Source organism: Homarus americanus, unplaced genomic scaffold, assembly GCF_018991925.1.
Source record: "Homarus americanus isolate GMGI-L3 unplaced genomic scaffold, GMGI_Hamer_2.0 scaffold55640, whole genome shotgun sequence".
Lineage (NCBI taxonomy): Eukaryota > Metazoa > Arthropoda > Malacostraca > Decapoda > Nephropidae > Homarus > Homarus americanus.
This window is the reverse complement of record NW_024713650.1, coordinates 2,742,831-2,764,970: the sequence shown is the minus strand read 5'-3', so window position 1 is coordinate 2,764,970 and position 22,140 is coordinate 2,742,831. Positions and strand designations below refer to the sequence as shown.

General features: G+C 39.7%; 1 protein-coding gene across 1 annotated transcript; it reads left to right on the top strand.

The window, feature by feature from the left end:
• Nucleotides 1-249: 249 nt before the first annotated feature.
• LOC121874226 lies at nucleotides 250-20,674 on the top strand. The gene is made up of 6 exons (XM_042378280.1): nucleotides 250-615; nucleotides 5,508-5,732; nucleotides 6,130-6,220; nucleotides 6,721-6,819; nucleotides 7,099-7,199; nucleotides 20,371-20,674. Coding segments are annotated over exons 1-6 (768 nt in total). The 5' UTR covers nucleotides 250-613; the 3' UTR covers nucleotides 20,621-20,674.
• The last annotated feature ends 1,466 nt before the right edge of the window (nucleotides 20,675-22,140 follow it).

Here is a 22,140-nt window from a genome sequence, read left to right as displayed (position 1 = left end):
GTGTGTGTGTGTGTGATACAAATATGATATATAATAACGATGGGAAGAGAGAAAAGGTCAAACAACAGGGCATTTTAACATAATAACAGCGCCAAAGGAAAATTAATAGGAAATAAAGGGTAATATTCTTGTTTTATTAATTAACTAGAAAGTCTATACCAATTTTCGACAGGTAAGGAGAACTTGTAGGTGTAGCGTTTGTGTCACTGATAACACCTTCCGTCACGTCAGATAGGGAGAGATAAGACACCTGTAGGTCACCGTTACCACTAGTAGCGTTATATACAGCCTTTCACTCTGATAGCATTGGCAAGTGTTGGTGTGTGTTGACGAACGTGTGGTGGTGCTGGTGGTGGTGGTGAGATGTTGATAGCACCTTGAACAGCACTCAAAAGTATCCTGATTAGCACTTAACAAGACCCCAACACCGCCCTGAACAGCACTCTCAGCAGCATCCTGAACAACACTTAACAGCATCCTGAACAGCACTTTCAACAGCACACAGAAGCATCCTGTTAACACTCAACAGCACTTAACAGCACTCGACAGCACCCCAACACAGCCCTGAGCAGCACATCAACACCACCCAAAACAGCACTCATCACCATCAACAATGTGAGTTAACTAAGCCCCGAGTGTCAATATTCACCTAACAAACACGTCAATAAGAATGATTTAATTTGTCACCACAATAACAGTGGTGATATTAGGAAGGTATTGATCTTTATATGTAAGTTACTGTCCACCTATTGAAGCGTTTATGTACAGTCCCCTTCACTAGTGCGTTTATAGGAGCTCATTAGATTTTGTGCAGTGTGGCAGCCCTGTGTTTGTTTACATTTGACAGAAGGAAACTCGCAATATTAAACTTATTATAGAATCAAAGTAAAACACTATTGAAAAAATATCTCAACGATAATGATTTGTGGAATGTTTATATGACGAGCCCCTGTAAACGCAGAAGTGAAGGGGACTGTGCATTACAGTCAACTACTAAAACATATGTTCTTGCATCCAGAGTGTGTTCGAAAATCCAGAGTGTGTTCATATATCCAGAGTGTGTTCTTTATATCCCGAGTGTGTTCCTATATCCAGAGTGTGTTCTTTATATCCCGAGTAATCCCCACATGCCTGTATCATATCCTAATACACAGATTCAGGTATGAACTACAGGTAGATACAGTAATTACCACCAGATGTTAGTAAATACTTAGACCTCGGTAAATGGATCCTCCCCCTCCCCGTTCAGTGATCCAACAAGCAGCAGATGGCGTTTGGTTGAGGATTTACGACACCAGGGTTTGCATCCCTCAGGAGATTCGTACGCTGAGTCCATCTTCTTCCTTCTCCCCTATCCCTCCCCCTCCTCGTCCCCCCCCCTCCTCGTCCCCTCCCCCTCCCCCCCTCCCCCCCTCCTCGTCTCCCCTCCTCGTCCCCTCCCCTCCTCCCCTCCTCGCCCCCCCCAGCCGGAGATGAGGGAACGCATCTTCTCGCTCTTATGTACACAGTCTTGGTGTGGTCTTGGTGCCATTTTGTCTAGTCTTGGTGGTGTGGTTTGTGTGTGTGTGTGAGTCAGTGAGAAAGGATGTACACACACACACACACAAACACTACTCAACTTGACGATAATATAACCACAAACATGCAAGCATTCACAGCCTCTTTAGTATTCACACACACACACACACACACACACACACACACACACACACACACACACACACACACACATCAAGTATCAGACTGATGTACGTGTGTGTGTGTGTGTGTGTGTGCGTGTGTAAGGACAGATAGAACGAGAATGAAAGGTAAAGGTACAAAGAGACAGAGACATGTGGAAGCTTTGAGGAAGAGAGAGAGAGAGAGAGATAACTCACACAATGTGCCCCGTCAACCATTTCACTGTGGTGTACCTCAGATGTCAGTGAACCATTTCCCCTAATCCCCCTTCCCCCTTAATTCCTTTCCCCCTAATTCCCTTACTCCTTCACTCTCTTACCCCCTTCCTCCTTACCCCTCACCCCTTCTCCCTTACTCCCATCTCCCTTTACCCCTTTACTTCCCCCTTACGTGCGATTAGAGTGAGTTGGTGTAGTTATTTAACGACCTCTCTCTCTCTCTCTCTCTCTCTCTCTCTCTCTCTCTCTCTCTCTCTCTCTCTCTCTCTCTCTCTCTCTCTCTCTCTCTCTCAGTGTCTAAATAATTATAAAAAAATATAATAAACCAATAATAATAATAATAATAATAATAATAATAATAATAATAATAATAATAATATGGACAATGATCATAATGACAGTAAAAATAATAAACTTGAAAATATCATAAAACTGTTCATATTTCTAGAGTAAACAAAGTGTAAAAAATGTAATTAAACTTGTAAAATCTAGCATCCGGACACAGGTTGCTTGTAGTGCTTCCAAATAGCATAGACTTAGCCCCTGTAATCAGAAGGACCAGCGAGCGCGTCAATCATTGATTTTAACCTAACCTAACCAAGCCTAACCAAGCCTAACCAAACCAAACTTAACCTAACCTAGCCTAACCAAGTCTAACCAAGCCTAACCAAGCCTAACCAAACCAAACTTATACAAACCAAACTTAACCAAACCTAACCTAACCTAACCAAACCAAACCAAACCAAACCTAACCTAACCTAACCTAACCTAACCTAACCTAACCTAACCTAACGTAATACGCGCAACGCTAAATTTCACAGCTTAATTAACTGCAGATGTAAGTACAGTCCACCTCTGGTTCATTTAAGTTCAGATATATAGAGATAGCTGATAAAAATGGCGTCGAAATCACCCTTGAGACTATACCGTGACAAGTTCTGCTCTCTCTCTCTCTCTCTCTCTCTCTCTCTCTCTCTCTCTCTCTCTCTCTCTCTCTCTCTCTCTCTCTCTTTGGCGTTCAGTTATGGGAAAATTATTACGTAGGAATCGTTGAGAATCTGGTTGGTGGATGAGTCATTGTGAGCGAAACGCCGGCTGTTGTTCCCCTGTTCCTGGCCATTTCACCTGTTGATTGTTGTGGTGTGTGGCTGTGGTGACGTCACTCTGTTGGTGGTGTGTGTGTGTGTGACTGGTGATGTCACTGTTGGTGGTGTGTGTGTTGCTGTGGTGACGTCACCCTGATGGTGGTGGTGTGTGTGTGACTGGTGATGTCACTGTTGGTGGTGGTGTGAGTGTGTGTGACTGGTGATGTCACTGTTGGTGGTGAATGTGTGTGTGTGCTGGTGATGTCTCACTGTTGGTGGTGGTGTGTGTGTCTGTCTGTCTGTCTATAGTGACGTCATTGTGTTGGAGGCAGTGTATGTCTGCGGTGACGCGTCACAGTGTTGGTGTGCGTATGCTTGCAGCGACGTCACAGTGGCAGGGGATGAGTTAAGGATGATGATCTTGGCGGAGACAGGTATCACGCTGGTGGGGAAAAATTCATCATGACAAAAAGTAGTGTGTGTAGAGCAGAAATTGTGAGGGGGTAAAACAGAGAGGGCGTTAGGAGGGGGCGTGGGTGACGCTCACTGCACAGACAAAGTGTACACCAGACTCTTTCTCTCTCTCTCTCTCCGTCCCTTCTTCCCTCTCTCTCTCTCTCGTCCCTTCCTCTCTCTCTCTCTCCTCTCTTCATTCCTCCTTCCCCCTCCTCCTTCCCTCCTCCCTCCTTCCCCCTCCCCTCCTTCCCCTCCTTCTCTCTCTCTCTCTCTCTCTCTCTCTCTCTCTCTCTCTCTCTCTCTCTCTCTCTCTCTCTCTCTCTCGTTCAATACCTCCTCCAAGTCATCTATTTCCAAACCAACCTACATCATACAGACAATTATAATCTTTTACACACACACACACACACACACACACACACACACACACACTACCTCTTAGTACACAGACTACACCCAAGTCCTTCAAAGGTTTATAACAGTTTATTTCTCAGTGGGTTCGCAGTGGTGTGGGGAGGAGGGGGGGGTGTATGTGTCTCTTCCTTATCTGGTACTGATGATGGTGAGAACGCCTTTGTCTTGTGATTCTCAGTGGATTGTAAATAAGGTGGTAGTAGTGGGAACGCCTCTGAATCATCTTGTGTTTCTCAGTAGTGATGAGAAAACTTTGTTCTTGTTTCTCAGTCGTTTCCAAGTTATAGGTCTTTTCCTTACCCTACCCTACCCCACCCCTAATTGAACCCATTTGAACTACAGCATAAAGACAACAGCCAATTATTACGTTATAACTACACTGAGAAACTACAAAAACTAGATAAGTTACTTAAGACTCCCAGAGGGGCTTAGCTCACGAATTTCTAAGAATCATGAAATTGCGTTGGCTACTGTAGTGTGTGTGTGTGTGTGTGTGTGTGTGTGTGTGTGTGTGTGTGTGTGTGTGTGTGTGTGTGCGCGTGTGTGTGTGTGTGTGTGTGTGTGTGTGTGTGTGTGTGTGTGTGTGTGTGTGTGTGTGAAGCAACAGACAGCTAGAGAGAGAGAGAGGCGTTGCTTGTACCGTCACACTTGGTGAAATAAATGAAAATGTTGAGAGAATCCCTTTAGTGGTAGTGATGTGGAGGACGATGACTCTACACACACACACACACACACACACACACACACACACACACATACACACACATCAAGAGGGTCAAGAGTTCAAGGTCACATCTTCGGAAAAAGGTCAACCACCCGACTCGAATTAGCAGTCTTGTTGTTTGGGAACATTATACAATTAGCTATAACTACATTAATTATAGTGTGTAGTGGAGCTTCGAGTTAGATTAGATTATACAGCTGGTAATTCTGGAAAGTATTTGAACATAGATGGGGGATAATTTAGACACTGCCTATGCTTGTACTTGTGTATATATTATAATAAGAGTAAGAGGAGAGAAGAACACGGAGGTCGGGTAGGGAGATAAGGAGGGATAATGATGAAGAGAGAGAGAGGAGAGAAAATGGTGAAAAGAGAGAAAGATAAGGAAAATAATTAGAGGTCATTTTGGAGATAGGGAGAAAAAAATAGAGAGAGAGAGAGAGAGAGAGAGAGAGAGATCATATTTCCTCTCCCTCTCACAGCGATAATACAGATGGAACGAGAGAAAATAAAAGAGAGAGAAAAAGAAAGGAAAATAAGACAGGAAAGGAAAAAAAAAAGAGTCCTATGGTCACTCTATCTCTCTTTCTTGTCTCTCACTCTTTCCCCTGCTGGTCGTTCCACTGGTTGGTGAGCGTAAACTCCGCCAAATACCTGCTACTCACTCAACGCAGACCGCGAAAGTTTTCTATATGTTCCTTATGACATAACTGCAGGTGGCTAAGAGACCGCGGGCTTGAGAGAGGGAGAGTTAAATAGATGGAAAAACTGTGTGGAAAAAGAGGTAGAGAGAAGAAGAAAGTGGGACGGAGAGATTGATAAAGATTTAATAGGTAAGAGAGAGAGAGAGAGAGAGATTCATATGGCCTTCTAACATTAGCTAAAGTGACGTATACAACCATAAGCATCCATCTTGTTTGTTTACTCCAGGTCAGCTGATCGAACGTCAACACATCCCCTTCATAGACCTCTCCTGGTGGTGACGTTGAGCCTCCTGGTGGGGGAGTCTCTCTCCATCACCAACCTCTACGACCCTGTGGAGGATAAGGTGGTGAGGCTCTACGATGAGGAGTACCAGAGGGGTAACTACACTACAATATACTGGCATGAGTCTCAGCTTGTAGATTCCTGGGCTAGTCTACATCAGAGTGGCATGTGAGTTATCATTATCTTACTACTATGTACTAACTATTGTACTAATAGGTAGTTTACAACAGAGTGTACTAATGTGCTAATATGTATTGTAGTTGGATGTATTAACTAATGGACTATCATGTATTAAACTTTGGTGAACCTGATTTACTAAACCTTGGTCTAACTAACGCACTAACATGTACTCAACCTAGATGCACTAACATGTACTCGACCTAGATGTACTACCTAACGCACTAACATGTACTCAACCTAGATGCACTAACATTACTCGACCTAGATGTACTACCTAACGCACTAACATGTACTTAATCTTGTAGATGCACTAACTAACGCACTAACATGTACTCTCAACCATGATGTACTAACTAATGTACTATCATGTACTACCATACCACAGTTGGGTGTACTACAGCGAGCAACACTTCCAGGGTAAGAACGTGACGGTGGTGTTTGGTGATGACCTCGCTATCAACATGCATCATCCTGTGGTACGTTATCACCTCTCAATATTTTCCTCAGTATTATCTCAACAGAACCGACAACACCTACAGAGGCGGAAAGATTAATCCCTGAAATAACTTTAATTATATTTGTGACGTAATTCTTAGCTGACCTAACCTAACCTAACCTCTTGAATATAGTGATTTAAGTCATCGCCTTCAATACCTGTTATAACTGGGGGACATTAACTGTACATCTTAACTCGGAACACCTACATTATAACTCGGAACACCTTCATCATAACTCGGAACACCTACATCATAACTCGGAACACCTACATCATAACTCGGAACACCTTCATCATAACTCGGAACACCTACATCATAACTCGGAACACCTACATCATAACTCGGAACACCTACATCATAACTCGGAACACCTACATCATAACCTGGAATATTAATTATACATCTTAACTGTGAACATTAACTGTAGGTGTGAGTGAGGGGTGTTACAGTCACTAAAGAGCCCATGTGTTATGTTACAGGGGTCGGTGAGATACGCTGGGAACGCTCGCCACAGGACCCTGCCAGCTGTCCTCCTGTATGATCAAACCTGGTTCAGAGGCCACGAGTTTTACGTGGAGGTAGGCTCTCTCTCTCTCTCTCTCTCTCACACCCTGTACCTCTAACTCTGCATCTTTTTAATATATTTTTTATTCAGAATATATTAGTTAGTATTAATAAATGTTGTTTCTCTGCCTTGATAGTAAATTTCTCGGTTTTTATTGTTTATTTTTTTAATTTGTTGATAACAGTTTCCCATGTTTTTTGACCTCATAAAATTTTTCAATGTTTTTTTTTGGCCTCAAAATGTTTTCCATGTTTTTCGAGTCGTTAATAAATTTACCTTCTTCTGTGGACAGCTGGGTGATGAGGACGGCCTGCTCTTGGTACCAAACTTCCGTACACTGGGCATGAACGCTCAGTCCCTCATCATCGTCGGTGCTGAGTGGACATTCTTCAGGTAAGATGATAAACACTCGTGGATTAGCCAAAGGTGTGTAAGTACAACCTATCATATACCCGGATGACTTGCAAGAGATGTTATCATTGGCTCGGGATCGCTGTAGTAGTGTTCAAACATGAGCTCCTCATGAATGTACAATAGTGCAGTGCTCCCAGCCAATGATTATATCTCAAAAGGTTCACCTATGGTTATGATTGGTTGTGTTGAGACGCCGCTGGCTGGCTTATCTTCCAAGAACTTAATGCCAACATGTTTACAATTGAATTAGTATTAATAGTACAATTTATTATTATTATTTGTAGTAGTAGTAGTAATAGTAGATACAGTCTTATTCGAGTTTTTTAATGAACATATTCACCAGGAAGATAAAGTGAGAATTTATAGTTTTTATAGGGTGTAAATATAATTATTAACACACACTGAGTACAAGTGTAGTACAGTATGTAGAGTACCAATGTGTATTATAACTTTATTTTACTAGTTCAACGGCGGGGGTAAAGGGAACTCTTACACGATAAACTGCAGATTATTGGCATGTTCTCTAACTAAACCTTAACACTGGGTTGGGTACTCGTAATTATGTCGACTGTGGGTGGTTGAGGATCGCCGCACCGCTACCTCCTACTCGGCCCTGTACTTAGGCGGATAGGATGAATCGTCAGTTTCATCGTCAATGGCCTAGGGTGAGACTTGGTTGCACTATCATTGGATATCTTCAGTAGTACAGTTGGTGGTTTGACGTGCTGGTGTTTTTGTCTGAACTTATCATTAGAAAAAAATACAATATCGAATTATGTTCTTTACTATAAATTGACCAGGATAAGAGAGGTCGGTGTTTCGTTGGTCCATAACTGTCGTCCACATATATTAACGACAGGGAAACAGTCTACTACAGCCGGACCCTCAGAAATCTGTGAAGGTTTCAAATGGCGGACAAAAGGTAGAATAGTTTAGCGATTGTTAGGTCATAAAATGGTAAATTGATTTATTTACATTGAATTTCGTTAATGAGGGTCAATTTATAGTAGAGGACATAATTTCGATTTTGGTTTTTGGTGTTTTAATAATAAGCTCAGACAAACAAGACGATTTTCATCCACGACATTTTCGGCGCATTTTACCCATCACCGAGACATGAGGAGTTGAAAATCAGAAAACAACTAGAAATGTTACCAACTATTACATTTGTTACCGCCAACCGAATCTCGTATTTTTTATCTGCAAATAATAGTTTAGGCAATTCTAAGACACCTTTCTTCTATGACGCCTCCCTCACAAACGACTCAGTTGACTAGCTTTTTTAGTAGGGTTTGATAGTTTGGGGGAAGGTTCATAGGGCTTCGAGTATATGTCTCTTAAGCTAATCTAAAGTTTACACCTCGGGAAAGAAACAAGAGAGGGCAGAGTGGTGGTGGTTTTATTCTGGTGTTTGTGCTGACCGGTGTGGTGCCTCAGTTCTCCGCCCTGTGCCCTGTCTTTGCTGCTCAGGAGTCGTGGCCGAGGATTGAACGACTAGTGTTGACAACTCGGGGGGGGATGTGCACGTGTCTGAAGGTGTTATGTGTAAAGAATGGCTCCCGGGTTGTGGTTGTTGGGAGGACACCGCGGCTCCAGGCAGTGACGTTCATCGGCAGACGTATCTCAGCAACCAAACTAAGTACCAGACTATTCACCTTTATTAACATTTATTAGGAATCTGTTAATGTATTTCGCTACTTAAGATATATTAGGCTATTACTCCGCAAACGTCAGCTGAGTACAATGATCAAAGTAACTGGTTAGGTTAGGTTAGGTTAGGTTAGGTTAGGTTAGGTTCTTTGTTACGTTTTTATTCCACGTTTTCCCAAAGCTTCAAAGCCCTGCCCACCAAAAGGTCAACATTAACAGGGTAGGAAGGGTCATTATGCATTCGTCAAACTTTCATTACCAACACTGTACACCATTTTTCACTCTGAATCGACTTATTTAAATAAATATCGTCAAGGTGATGATTTCTCGACATGACAACCCCAAGAACTTTGTAGTGTAATTTTAAGGTCAAAAGGTCGGAGATGAAGGTCAGAACTTCGAAAAAACCCACCTTACCCCATCCTACCCCCACCCCACCCTACCCTAGTACCCCACCCCACCCCTCGACATGGGTTGGCATTCCCCTCGAGTGCAGTCAAGTCCAAACCTACACTTAGGTACACTGCTCGGCGATAAACACAAGTAGGCTACTGAGATGATAGTCTTTCTTAGGTATTAACGTGTCTTGGTACACCACCTCCGGATTATCTTCTATTTCGCACGTAAAAGTTAATATATATTGAGTTTGTACATTATGAAAACCTCAATACTGTATTATATTTCGTTGTCTTCAGTGCTAGGAGGGCTTAAGTATGATTGGGCAAAAAATATTGTTCGCTAGTCTATTTAATGTTGGAATACTTTAATACTTTGAGTTGAAATATTATGAAAAAAGTGAGTGTTTTATGACGAGAAATTATAAATGAAAGCAATTTAACGTAGGTGTTTTTGTTTACGACTCTTTCAAGCCTTTAGCTGCCAAAATGCAGGGTGGCTGTCATCACCAGCTGGTCCGAGACTCAACTTGTTTTAATGTGTTTATGTGTTTGAAAAGTTATCTTTAAGCCCCATTCGTTATGTGAGTTTCTTCTTTCGACAACAACATCTTTTAAAGATTTCCTCAAATGCTCCAGAAAATGTTTGTTTCACAGTTATTCATCCATTGTTTCTGAAGCTGAGGGACTACTGCCTATATACGCAATCTCTCCTAAGGGATGCTCGCCCCCCCCCCTCCTCCTCACTATACCTAACTGTGAATAAATAACCTAACATAACCCTGACAAGTCATATATATACGAGTTTACTTCCATTAACAAATATGATTTATGGCCCAAAATAGTTTGAAATAAGTTAAAATTTTCTTTAAATGAGTGAAAAAAAAACCCAGGAAACTGAAGGGAGAAAAAGGTGAGACTAAATGTAGAGCTAGATAATAATAATGATAGAGAGTGTGTGTGTATTAGTGGCGTGTTATCATACTGTTTAGGAGCGAGGGAAGACGTGTGGTAACAGTAGAGTCAGAGGGTAATCTTAGCGCCATTTTGATCCCTATCGTGTTTTAGCCGGAGCGAGTTAGAGTCGTCCTCACTCCTCCTAGATGTAGTAATTTGAGATGAAAAATGAAACCCAAGTTATGTCAATCAATTATGGCTGAATAAAAAGTAGTCGAATAAATTTTAAGATTATCCTGGAGCAAAAACTTTGTAAAGGGTGAAATTTTGTCTTCAAATTGCGTCGATAATTATTTGAAATCTTATTACCGAATAATTGGAAATTGTTAATTTACCGGATTCTATTACTGATAGATGAAAAACTATGTCGATTACGGCTAAAAAAATCTTCATCGAATTGAAAATTAAAGCTAAGGCAGATTTTATTTATGATAGATGAAAAATTATCCACTAGAAAAAAAAAAGATTAAAATTCGAAATAATTACAAACCTGAAATATCACCCAAATTACATTACGATTAAAAAAAAATACGATACAAAATAAAACTAAATACTGAAGCTGATTTCAGTTATGATAGATGAAAAACATTATGCAAATTGAGTCATTAATAATTGGAAATGCTTGTAGATTAAAACTGGACAATTGTGTGGGTGTAGAAGATGGAAATAACAGGGTGTTGAACTATCAGATAAGGGAACCTGTTTGGCTGATTTTATAATTGTACAGAAGTTTTTGTCTTCGGACGTGTTTCTGTTGCTGGGGTTTTCAGGGGGGGGGTTTCACGAGGGTATCAGGGGGGGTTCAAGTGGCTTTCAGGAGGTGTTTTCTACTGCTGGGGTGTTCAGTTGGTTTCAGGGGTGGGGGGTTCAGGGGGTTCACTGGGGTGTTCTACTGCTGGGGTTTTCAGGGGAGTTTCAGTGGGTGTTTTCTACTGCTGGTATAAAAAAAACATTATAGTAAATGGCTTTATTGATACGCACACCATGCATATTATACGTGGTACCAAAAGACTTTCTGTAAACATTATACTTCACAGCAAAAACAGAAACAAAAACAAAACGTAAAGCAAACAAATTATAAAGTGAAGCCATTATCAGCCATTTCCTTGTCATCCAGTAAATGGCCCTCAGGTGGACACGGGAGAGACACTTTTCACCACACTGGTTCAATGGTGATAATTTGCGTCACTAGATTACAGGATATTTACATCTGCACTTCATTGCTTGTATATGTATCCTGTCTCTCTCTCTCTCTCTCTCTCTCTCGACTGCATCACTTCACAAACACCCAAATTAGGAGAAATATATTACTGAAATAAATTGGATCATACGCCATAAACTCAGTAACCGATAAATTACTTAAACTCGGATAAACACCGTACCGGATATATTTAAACTAAAGGTTATCCGTAATTGGTTTAAATGTTAAATCCTATTGCAGTGTAACTTGGCCACAATTGATCTATTTCTCGTGGGGGTTTTTTTTGGGGGGGGGGGATTAATTGCCCATTATAATATGACCTATTTATATATTTGTTTGTTTTTTACTTAATTGGTTTAATAATCTGTCCCTATTAAATGTTAAATGATCTTGTTATATAACTTAATGAGATTTATTTATTTATTTATTTGTTTAATTGATTTAATTCATTTATTTTTTATTTTTTATTTATTTATTTATTTATTTATTTATCTATTGATTTATTTGACGCATTTTAATAATAAGTAATACTTACCCTATTTATACTAATTTTAATTGTAATTGGTTAAAGATTAAATTCGGCTTATTATCGAATTAATATTTTGCATAATTACCTTTTTAATTCATTACCTGTGCATTACAAATCTCTATGGACGTTCACCCTAATTAAATATAAATTAAATACAATTAACTAAGGATGGGTAAGGCTATCAGCATCCATACATGACGTTATTCCCAGTTAATTTCACTCAATAGGAAGCTTAAGAAACGAACCACAATAACCACTAATATATTATCACACTATATCATCTATTGTCTGAACAACGATCAAAGAGAAATCACATTTTTCTCATAATTTGAAACAAGTGAATTTATTTTTTATTATTTTGTTTAGTTTCAGTGATAATCTGTCTTTGTTAGCTTATGGAGTGGGTCAGCTTAAATATCTCCGATTAAGTTTATTATTCCTGGAGATTAATCTCCCTGATACTAACGTAACCTAACCCAACCTAGCTCTAACCTAACGCTGTCACCAAGAAGAATAAGGCTGTGGAAGTGGTGACCTTGGCTTACATACCGTGTGTGTGATGAGGTGAGGTTAGCAGCAGAGAGAGAGAGAGAGAGAGAGAGAGAGAATACTTACAGTAGGTGTCCTGTTAGGCAGACCTGTTAGATGATCATGACCTAACCTAACAATTAAAAACTCCAAAGCCCCTTAATTTTATGAAAGGCTAACCTAACCTAACCTAATCTAACCTAACCTAACCTAACCTAACCTAACCTAACCACAACCCTCTCAGCCAATACCCTTCAGGGGAGTCAATCAAGATTTAATATATTTTACTTTATAGATATAAATGTAAGTTATGAACCACTGCTAATATAAGAACAGTAATTAACATCATCATCATCAACGTAATCACAGGTAGAGGGTAGGGGAGGGGGTAGGGGGTGAGAGTGGGGGAGGGGGATAGGGGGACGGGGTAGGGGGTGATAGTGAGGGACGGGTATGGATGGAGAGAGGGGGTGTTTCATCCAAGTTGCGGTTAGCCATCTTCACGACTTAACCTAACCTAACCTAAGCCATGATGCGCGCGTTTTTTTTTTGGGGGTCGTCGTGCTATTTTGGCATTGTTTATCATCTGGTTTACGTAGATATATAGTTTGGTTAGGTTGGGTTAGTACTGATGTTATTCACTTACAGTTTATATATAACCCACAAGATTACTTCTATACCAACAAAACTATTGAAATTATCCCTAAAACGCACCTAATAATAATAATAATAATAATAATAATAATAATAATAATAATAATAATAATAATAACTAAATATGATTCCTACAGTGGTGAAAATTAAACAGGCAAGTATGTTGATATTTTCTTACGGCAGACACCAGATAAGATCAAAGTTCGTCTCGTCCACTTGTTTACAAATAATAACTAGCACACAAAAACCAGGGTGGATCAGGGGCCAAATTTTGAAAGGTAGTTAAGCTAGATTACCTCCCTAATAACTAGTGATGGAAGAACATAATCAAATTGGTTCATTGGAGCTACGACTCAAAAGATGGTGCCTCAGGTCTTCTTATACCTTAAATTAACCTTTTAACTAGTGATGTGAAACCCTGGCTAATTACTTCTCAATAGAGCCGATAGTAATTATAAAAACAGAGCATCAGTTTGGAATTTATTGATATATTTACAGATGACGTTCACTAGACTTAATAACAATAGCTTTATAATAGAGTATAATACAGTATTTTCATCACACTCCCTCCCACCACCATCACCATAATGATAATAATTACATACAATACAATAAGTAAGATTAGATTTTTGGATGAGTGAAACAGATACCATGAATCATACGTCCGCCACCCATCATCACCTGCCATATTGTCCTCCTAAACTCGTAACATTTCAGACCAAGTTGTGAGTGATATTGAGAGAGGTGATAATAAAAGTGGGACTAAAGTATCTTGTTTATTATCTCGTTCTTACTGGGTGTTTGTTGCACTTATATACTACGTCTTAGTTACTCAATGTTGTATTTTATTGGAGTAAATGTATTTTATTTTATATAACCTTGACAGTCGTTGTTGTATATTGTATTTTGTTTAGTTTAACTCTGTGTGTGTTCAACAAATGTACTCTATGAAACTTCGTGATTGAATGTATTTTTCGACTGTATTCTGCTAACTGGTTGGGGAAACTATCATAGGTTCGTTCTGACTGGGTATTGTACCACACTGTACCGTATTTTACCACGCCGTTTATGTCAGTCACTTAAGCTGGTGTACAGTTGGTGTAGTTATACTGTTGTCAACGTGTGGAGAAGTGGGGAGGTGGGGGGGGGATTCGGGGTGTTGTCCTGGGGTAGGTGATGGGGGTATCGAATGAGGGAGGGAGTCAGAGAGGAGGGGAGTGACTGGTAACGGGGGGGGGATGGGTAAGAGGTTGCAGTGGGGGGTATCAAATGAGGGAGGGAGTGAGGGAGAAGGGGGGGGATAGAAGTGTCTGGTGACGTGGCAGGTGAGAGACTGGAAGGAAGAGGAGGAGGAGGAGGAGGAGAAACAGGAGAAAAAGTAGTAGGAGAAGGAGGAATGGGAGAGAGAGGAGGAGGGGGGGTCATGGTACACTGCGACCCCCACTAGCTTCCCAAGGCCGCCCACCCTAGTTACTAGTGGTGCCACCCTCCCTCCCCCCCCCACACACACACATACCCGCATGCATTTCATTTATTTATGTCGTTTTAACTAGCACCTAAAAAAAACACTCGTGGTATATACAGTACAACGAATAAGCATAACACCATTGTTGTTTTTGGTGTGTTCAAATGTCAGGGCTACCAGGCACCTACAACACCCACCGCTCCCGAGGTGTGTGTGTCTCTTTTCATATTGACCATTGACGAAAATTAAATACAGTCTGTGTTTATATTCGTAGTTATTGAAGGTCCGTATGTATGACTGCGCTTCACTAACTTAAAGGTCAACTATGCATGTATTCTAGGTTAGGTTAGGTTAGGTTAGTAACATACATTAGATATTCATAGTTTAGAAGATAAATTATATGACTAGTCTAGTTTTTGACAAGTTTTTTTTTTTCAGTGTGTGATTTGTTTAGTTTTTCGGTGTGTGATTTGTTTAGTTTTTCAGTGTGTGATTTGTTTAGTTGTTGATGCATACTTAAATTGGAAACTATTCCTAATTCAAGGCCTCACTTAATTCTGAGACATACTTGTGAGACAATTAATTCTGAGACACTTAACTCAAACAGACACACTGTAACTCGTAGACACATAACATAACTTAATTCATAAAGACACACTTAACTCATAGAGACACACTTAACTCATACGACACACTTAACTTAGAGACACACTTTACTGAGACACACTTAACCCAGAGACACACTTAACTCACACCCAATTCAGAAAGACACACTTACCTCAGAGACACATTTTACTCAGACACACACACTTAACCCAGAGACACACTTAACTCACACTTAATTCATAAAGACACACTCACACCAGAATGATTTATATCCTTAGTACTTCACTCATCTTCACGCGTCTAATGGCTTACTATACAGTCTAAACAATTAAATATATATATATATATGTCTCATCTGTAATTAAATGTAAGGCATAGTGATTTAATTATGTTTATATTTTGATTACAGGGCGAATTTTTCATACGTTGATTGTGTGTCTGTTTATATACGGGACTTTTATTGTGAGTTGCTGTTGTTGTTTGTTTATACACGAAACTCCTGTTGAAAGTTACCATTGGAAACCTTTTATTCATATATTCTGTATGTCTGTTGAGTATTACCGTTTATCTCTTAAGGTCCTACTGTTGAGAATTTCTGTTAGCTAACCGTTTGCTTTATACATAATGACTTTCCGCTGGTAATTAAATCCTAAATATTGTGTATTTTTTAAACCTTTTCTCGTATTACTTAACCTAATGAAACCTAAACACAGATACTTATTTTTTTTTTTTGGGGGGGTGGGGGGTGAGGGTCATTTAGCTGTTCAAATTACCAGGGTCATTAGGGAATTAAAAGCACTGAACACACTCGTCTTAGTATATCTTACAAGGGAGACATTTTTTTTTTTTTAACAAACCTTTTAAAAAAATTCTCCTGATAAGTTTATTAGTGTTCAGAGCATGTTGGTGGTAATAATAGCACAGTCTGTTTATAGCATTCCCGCTTGTTGATCTAACTAAACCCTGGTGCTTGGCTGCGTGTTGCTTATTTGATTGTCACGTGTTTTTATAGAGTTTATGGAAGGGTTTTTGTGTTTATTTGGTTTTTCTAGAGTTTATAGTATTAGGTTCCTGCGTTTTATTTGTCACTTGTTTTTATAGAGTTTATGGAAGGGTTTTTGTGTTTATTTGGTTTTTCCAGAGTTTATAGTATTAGGTTCCTGCGTTTTATTTGTCACTTGTTTTTATAGAGTTTATGGAAGGGTTTTTGTGTTTATTTGGTTTTTCTAGAGTTTATAGTATTAGGTTCCTGCGTTTTATTTGATTGTCACTTGTTTTCCCAGCGTTTAAATAAAGTCTCTGTTGTATTTGATTTTCACTTGCTTTTAAAGAGTTTAGAATCAGGTTGCCACGTTTATTTGATCGTCACTTGTTTTTATAGAGTTTATAATCATTAGGTTGCCACGTTTTTTTTATTGTCACTTGTTTTCACAGTTTAAAATTATCAGATTACTTCATTTACTCGATTCTCACTTGTTTTCATAGAGTTTATAATCAGGTTCCTGCGTTTATTTCTTTATTGCCGAGAGAAACTTAGTTAAGTATACACAATGAGGTCAACAAGTTTTCACAGGACTTTAAATGTAAATAATAGATAATTCAGTAGATAAAATGCAGTTTAGTAATATTCTTTCATATATTGTTCCTGATATTAAAATAACACGTAAGAAATTTGCAAAATATACAAAGATATGAAATACAACGAATGATTTTACTGTTTATATTAAGTCAATTTATATTGTCTTAGTTTATATTAAGTCTAAGTTTATATAACTGACCAAAAATCGTAGAAATTGAAGATGTTTATTAAGTGCCCCTCCTCCCCCCCCCCCCACAAAAAAAAATGCTGAAAAATACTGACAAATATCAATAATGGCAAAAGAATGGAATCTGCCTAAAACGTGCTATTCGTTGGTTGTTCATAACCCGAGTACTAGTGATATTGCACCCGTAAGATCGAGTACTAGTGATATTGCACCCGTAAGATCGAGTGCTAGTGATATTGCACCCGTAAGGTCGAGTACTAGTGATATTGCACCCGTAAGATCGAGTACTAGTGATATTGCACCCGTAAAGTCGAGTACTAGTGATATTAAAAATTCGTAAAGTCGAGTACTAGTGATATTGCAACTCCGTAAAGTCGAGTACTAGTGATATTGCACCCGTAAAGTCGAGTACTAGTGATATTAAATTCAAAGTCGAGCACTAGTGATATTGCAATTCGTAAAGTCGAGTACTAGGTGATATTGCACCCGTAAGATCGAGTACGTGATATTAAAAATCTGCAAGATCGAGTACTAGTGATATTGCACCTGCAAAGTCGAGTACCAGTGATATTGCACCCGTAAAGTCGAGTACCAGTGATATTGAATCTGCAAGATCGAGTGCTAGTGATATTGGCAATCTGCAAGATCGAGTACTCAGTGATATTGCACCTGCAAGATCGAGTGTTGTGTGATATTGCACCCGTAAGATCGAGTACTAGCATTAAACGCAAGATCGAGTACTAGTGACATTGTAAATTCGCAAGATCGAGTAATTAGTGATATTGCAATCGGTAAGATCGAGTGCTAGTGATATTGCAATCTGCAAGATCGAGTGCTAGTGATATTAAAAACCCGTAAGATCGAGTACTCAGTGATATTGCACCCTGCAAGATCGAGAATAGTGATATTGCACCCGGTAAGGTCGAGTACTAGTATATTGTAACGTAAGATCGAGTACTAGTGATATTGCACCCAAGATCGAGTACCAGGATATTGTGAATCTGCAAGATCGAGTGCCAGTGATATTGCACCCCGTAAGATCGAGTGCTAGTGATATTGCACCCGGTGAAGGTCGAGTACTGGTGACATTGAAATTGGGTAAGATCGAGTACTAGTGATATTGAAAATCTGCAAGATCGAGTGCTAGTGATATTGCGTTCGTAAGATCGAGTACCAGTGATATTGCACCCGTAAGATCGAGTACTCAGTGATATTGCACCCGTAAAGATCGAGTACTAGTGATATTGCACCCGTAAGATCGAGTACTAGTGATATTGTACCCGTAAGATCGAGTACTAGTGATATTGCACCCGTAAGGTCGAGTACTAGTGATATTGCACCCGTAAGATCGAGTACTAGTGATATTGCACCCGTAAGATCGAGTACTAGTGATATTGCACCCGTAAGGTCGAGTACTAGTGATATTGTACCCGTAAGATCGAGTACTAGTGATATTGCACCCGTAAGATCGAGTACTAGTGATATTGCACCCGTAAGATCGAGTACTAGTGATATTGTACCCGTAAGATCGAGTACTAGTGATATTGCACCCGTAAGATCGAGTACTAGTGATATTGCACCCGTAAGATCGAGTACTAGTGATATTGCACCCGTGATATTGCATGGATCGAGTACTGAGCACCCGTAAGAGTACTAGTGCACCCGTAAGATCGAGTACTATTGCCCGTAAGATCGAGCTAGTGATATTGCACCGTAAGATCGAGGTACTAAAGTGATATTGCCCGTAAGATCGAGTGCTAGTGATATTGCACCCGTAAAGTCGAGTACTAGTGATATTGCACCCGTAAAGTCGAGTACTAGTGATATTGCACCCGTAAGATCGAGTACTAGTGATATTGTACCCGTAAAGTCGAGTAATAGTGATATTGTATCCATGAGGTCGAGTACTAGTGATGTACCGTATTTTACCCTTAACCTCGATATATCAAACACCAACACAGTTTATATTAAAAAAAAGAAAATGTTTATTGAATGATAGTAGAAGGAAAGGGGGAAGATAAAGGTAACATTTGATAATAAGCAGAAGTGGGGAAAGAAAGAGGAAGAAAGAGTAAAGTGAGTTAAAGAGTAAAAAATCAACAGTAAGAATAAAATAATAGAGAACAGAGTTGGTTTATAAAAGTGCAATAAATGTAATGTGGTGTAGAAGCAGTTACTAATAGCGAAATAAAAGCAAGGGGAAAGAAAATAGGGATAATTGTTGAAGAGATGCAGCGAGTATAGAGCTGAAGTAACAAACAAAAGCGTAAAAGAATGAAAATCACCAATAAAAGCAAAGAAATAAAGAAGAACTGTTGCTAATAAATCTCGAAATAAATGTGAAGTGATGTAGAAACGACTAATAAAACCGCAATAAAAGCAAAGGGAGAAACAAGTGAAGAGCACTGGCGCCATGTCGTCCCGAGCAACACAAACACGCAGTGGAATGTGTCATTTTTTTTTTCCAAGCAGTATAAACAACGACGTGTCTAAGAGCTCCCGCCTCATGCCGATAAGAAATAGTCAACTTAATTCAAAGTTTAATTGAAGTTTTACGAATCAGGAACGTTCATTTTTTAATCGACATATTAAGTCAGACACATTCATCTGTTGCATTTTGTATAGGAAAAAAAAAAACTTGGAATGTCGTGTTTTTCTTACCAGTGCAAATAACATGGACTAAAAGCTCCCGTCTCTTGCCGGTAAGAAATAGTTAAAGTTAGTCCCAAGTTTAATTCAACTTTACGTAGTAGTTAATTCGTATTGGTGTTTGAAGTTTAATCTCTGTCATAATTTGTGTGAAAATATGTTTTATTGATGTGACTCTCTGAAGTGGATTAGTCTAGACTCTCTCTCTCTCTCTCTCTCTCTCTCTCTCTCTCTCTCTCTCTCTCTCTCACAAATAAGTTAAAAAATAGAAAATCTCATAGCCAATACTATATTACTACTACTTCTATCAATAAAATAAAAATCGTAATAATTCCCAAATAATGATTGGAACTCAATTGGTGAATTCAGAATATACAGAAAACCTCCTTATACTTGACCTGGGTTAGACAGTTCTGCGTCTCATGCACTGGTGGAGCTGCCTTCACCTTGTCACTGGTGGAGAAGAATACCAGGTACCTGCATGTACTAGGAAGATGTGAGGTAATTAACGACGTGTCATCATCACTCAGGTCTTATATGGAGACTAACTATTCAGGTATTTCTTGGATATTGAGTCTTATAATTAAATAATGAGAGGAGTTCCATTTAATTCATTGATGGACGAGTGTAATTAGTTATCATGCCATGGGCTTAATGACCATAATTGTTGAATAGGTGTATTACGTTATAGCATTAACACACACACACACACACACATACACACACACACTAACCAATACACCATTCCAGACAACAGAACTTTCGAGGACCCACGTGTTTGTGCCTACGACCTACTCACTTCTCCATGACCTCGGGCAATGACCAGGCGATGTTGAGAGCCTCGTTCTACCCAGACCTGAAGGACCTGGGACCTGTGGGTAGTGTGATGATGACCTGTGACACGCCCATGAAGAAATACTGTCAGCAGCTGTCAGATGAGGGCATACACAGGAGCCGATGTCCAATTCTTTCCAGTAGTGGTGTAAATATGTGTGGTTGATGAGGTGGTGTGGTTGATGAGGTGGTGTGGTTGATGAGGTGGTGTGGTTGATGAGGTGGTGTGGTTGACGAGGTGGTGTGTTGATGGGGTGGTGTGGTTGATAGGGTGTTGTGGTTGATGAGGTGGTGTGGTTGATAGAGTGGTGTGGTTGATGAGGTAGTGTGGTTGATGAGGTGTTGTGGTTGATGAGGTGGTGTGGTTGATAGGGTGGTGTGGTTGATAGGATTGTGTGGTTGATGAGGTGGTGTGGTTGATAGGGGTGGTGTGGCTGATTAGGTGGTGTGGTCTGTCCAAACATTTGAAAAAGTCCTCCGTGAATAAATGTCAGGAGTAAAGCTTTCTCTCAGCCCTGGTGTTCCCTTTGCTACATAGCTTACGTTAGGTTAGGTTAAGCTTTACCTTAGATTAGGCTATTTAATCAGGTTAAATAAGCTGGGGTGTCTAATCTTAAGGTGATACTCTAAATGAAACCGTAAAAGGAGTTCTTGATTCGTAATTTAAAAGTCTAAATCCCTGTGTATGTCTGTCTGATTTGTGTACACGGTGGCTTGACGTGAGAGGTCGTGGCTTGTTGTGGGGAGTCGTGGCTTGTGAGAGGTCGTGGATTGTGAGTCGCGGCTTGTTGTGAGGGTTCGTGGTTTGAAGTGAGGGGATGTGGCTTAGAGTGAGAGATCGTGGCTTGTTCAGGGGGAGTCGTGGTTCGTAATGAGGGGTCGTGGCTTGTTGTAAGGTGTCTTGGCTTGGTGTGAGGAGTCGCGTAGCCTCAACAGTAACACAGTACACTTTGCTATATATAATTAGGTATAAATGACACTTGGTTTTCAGTACACATACCATGAATTATAGACGATATTTTAGATACACTTCTTACACCACCAGAAAGAAGAATTTTCCCTGTAATTTTTATGTTTAGTTTCTCTTAACTCTGTACTCTCTCATATCTGTTTGAACATCTTCACTACCCAAACATATATGATTAGTTTATGGTACAGTCTCCTCCAGGTGTGGTGTTACCCTTCTACAGTGCCTCCGTCGTTCATGTGGCACCGTCTGTTTCTCATAGTACGTGTTATTTGGTCAGTGTTTGTATACATGTATTAATTACTACCAGTCTTGTAACTCGTATTGGTTATCTGAAGTCTTGTCTGTTTTGTTAAATTTATCTATTTGGTATATTAAACATTTATGGTTTTATTGTTAAGAAATTAATATAAAATAAATAATGGTTGGATGCAATATTTATTACAATAAACCTTTTTCTCATTAATAAAATGAATTTGTTTGAAACTGATAAATGTAATGACACAAGACAAAAATGAATCTCTGTTATACTTTAGTTAAGTGTCACAGTACTAATCATGTTACCAGTGGAAGGAGCGTCATGTGTGGATCGGGTGGGTAGGTGGGTGAGGAGGGAGGGGGGTTGAACAAGCCAGGTACTAAGTCAGTACTTTTTCCACCCACCATTCTTAGCAATTACCTCTTGCAGTCTGTCTGGGAGAGAGGCTACAGTATTATAC

Coding starts and splice junctions, on each gene's coding strand:
- LOC121874226 (XM_042378280.1), top strand. Junction 5,733..6,129: donor AGTCTACATCAGAGTGGCAT/GTGAGTTATCAT, acceptor ACCATACCACAG/TTGGGTGTACTACAGCGAGC. Junction 6,820..7,098: donor GCCACGAGTTTTACGTGGAG/GTAGGCTCTCTC, acceptor TTCTGTGGACAG/CTGGGTGATGAGGACGGCCT.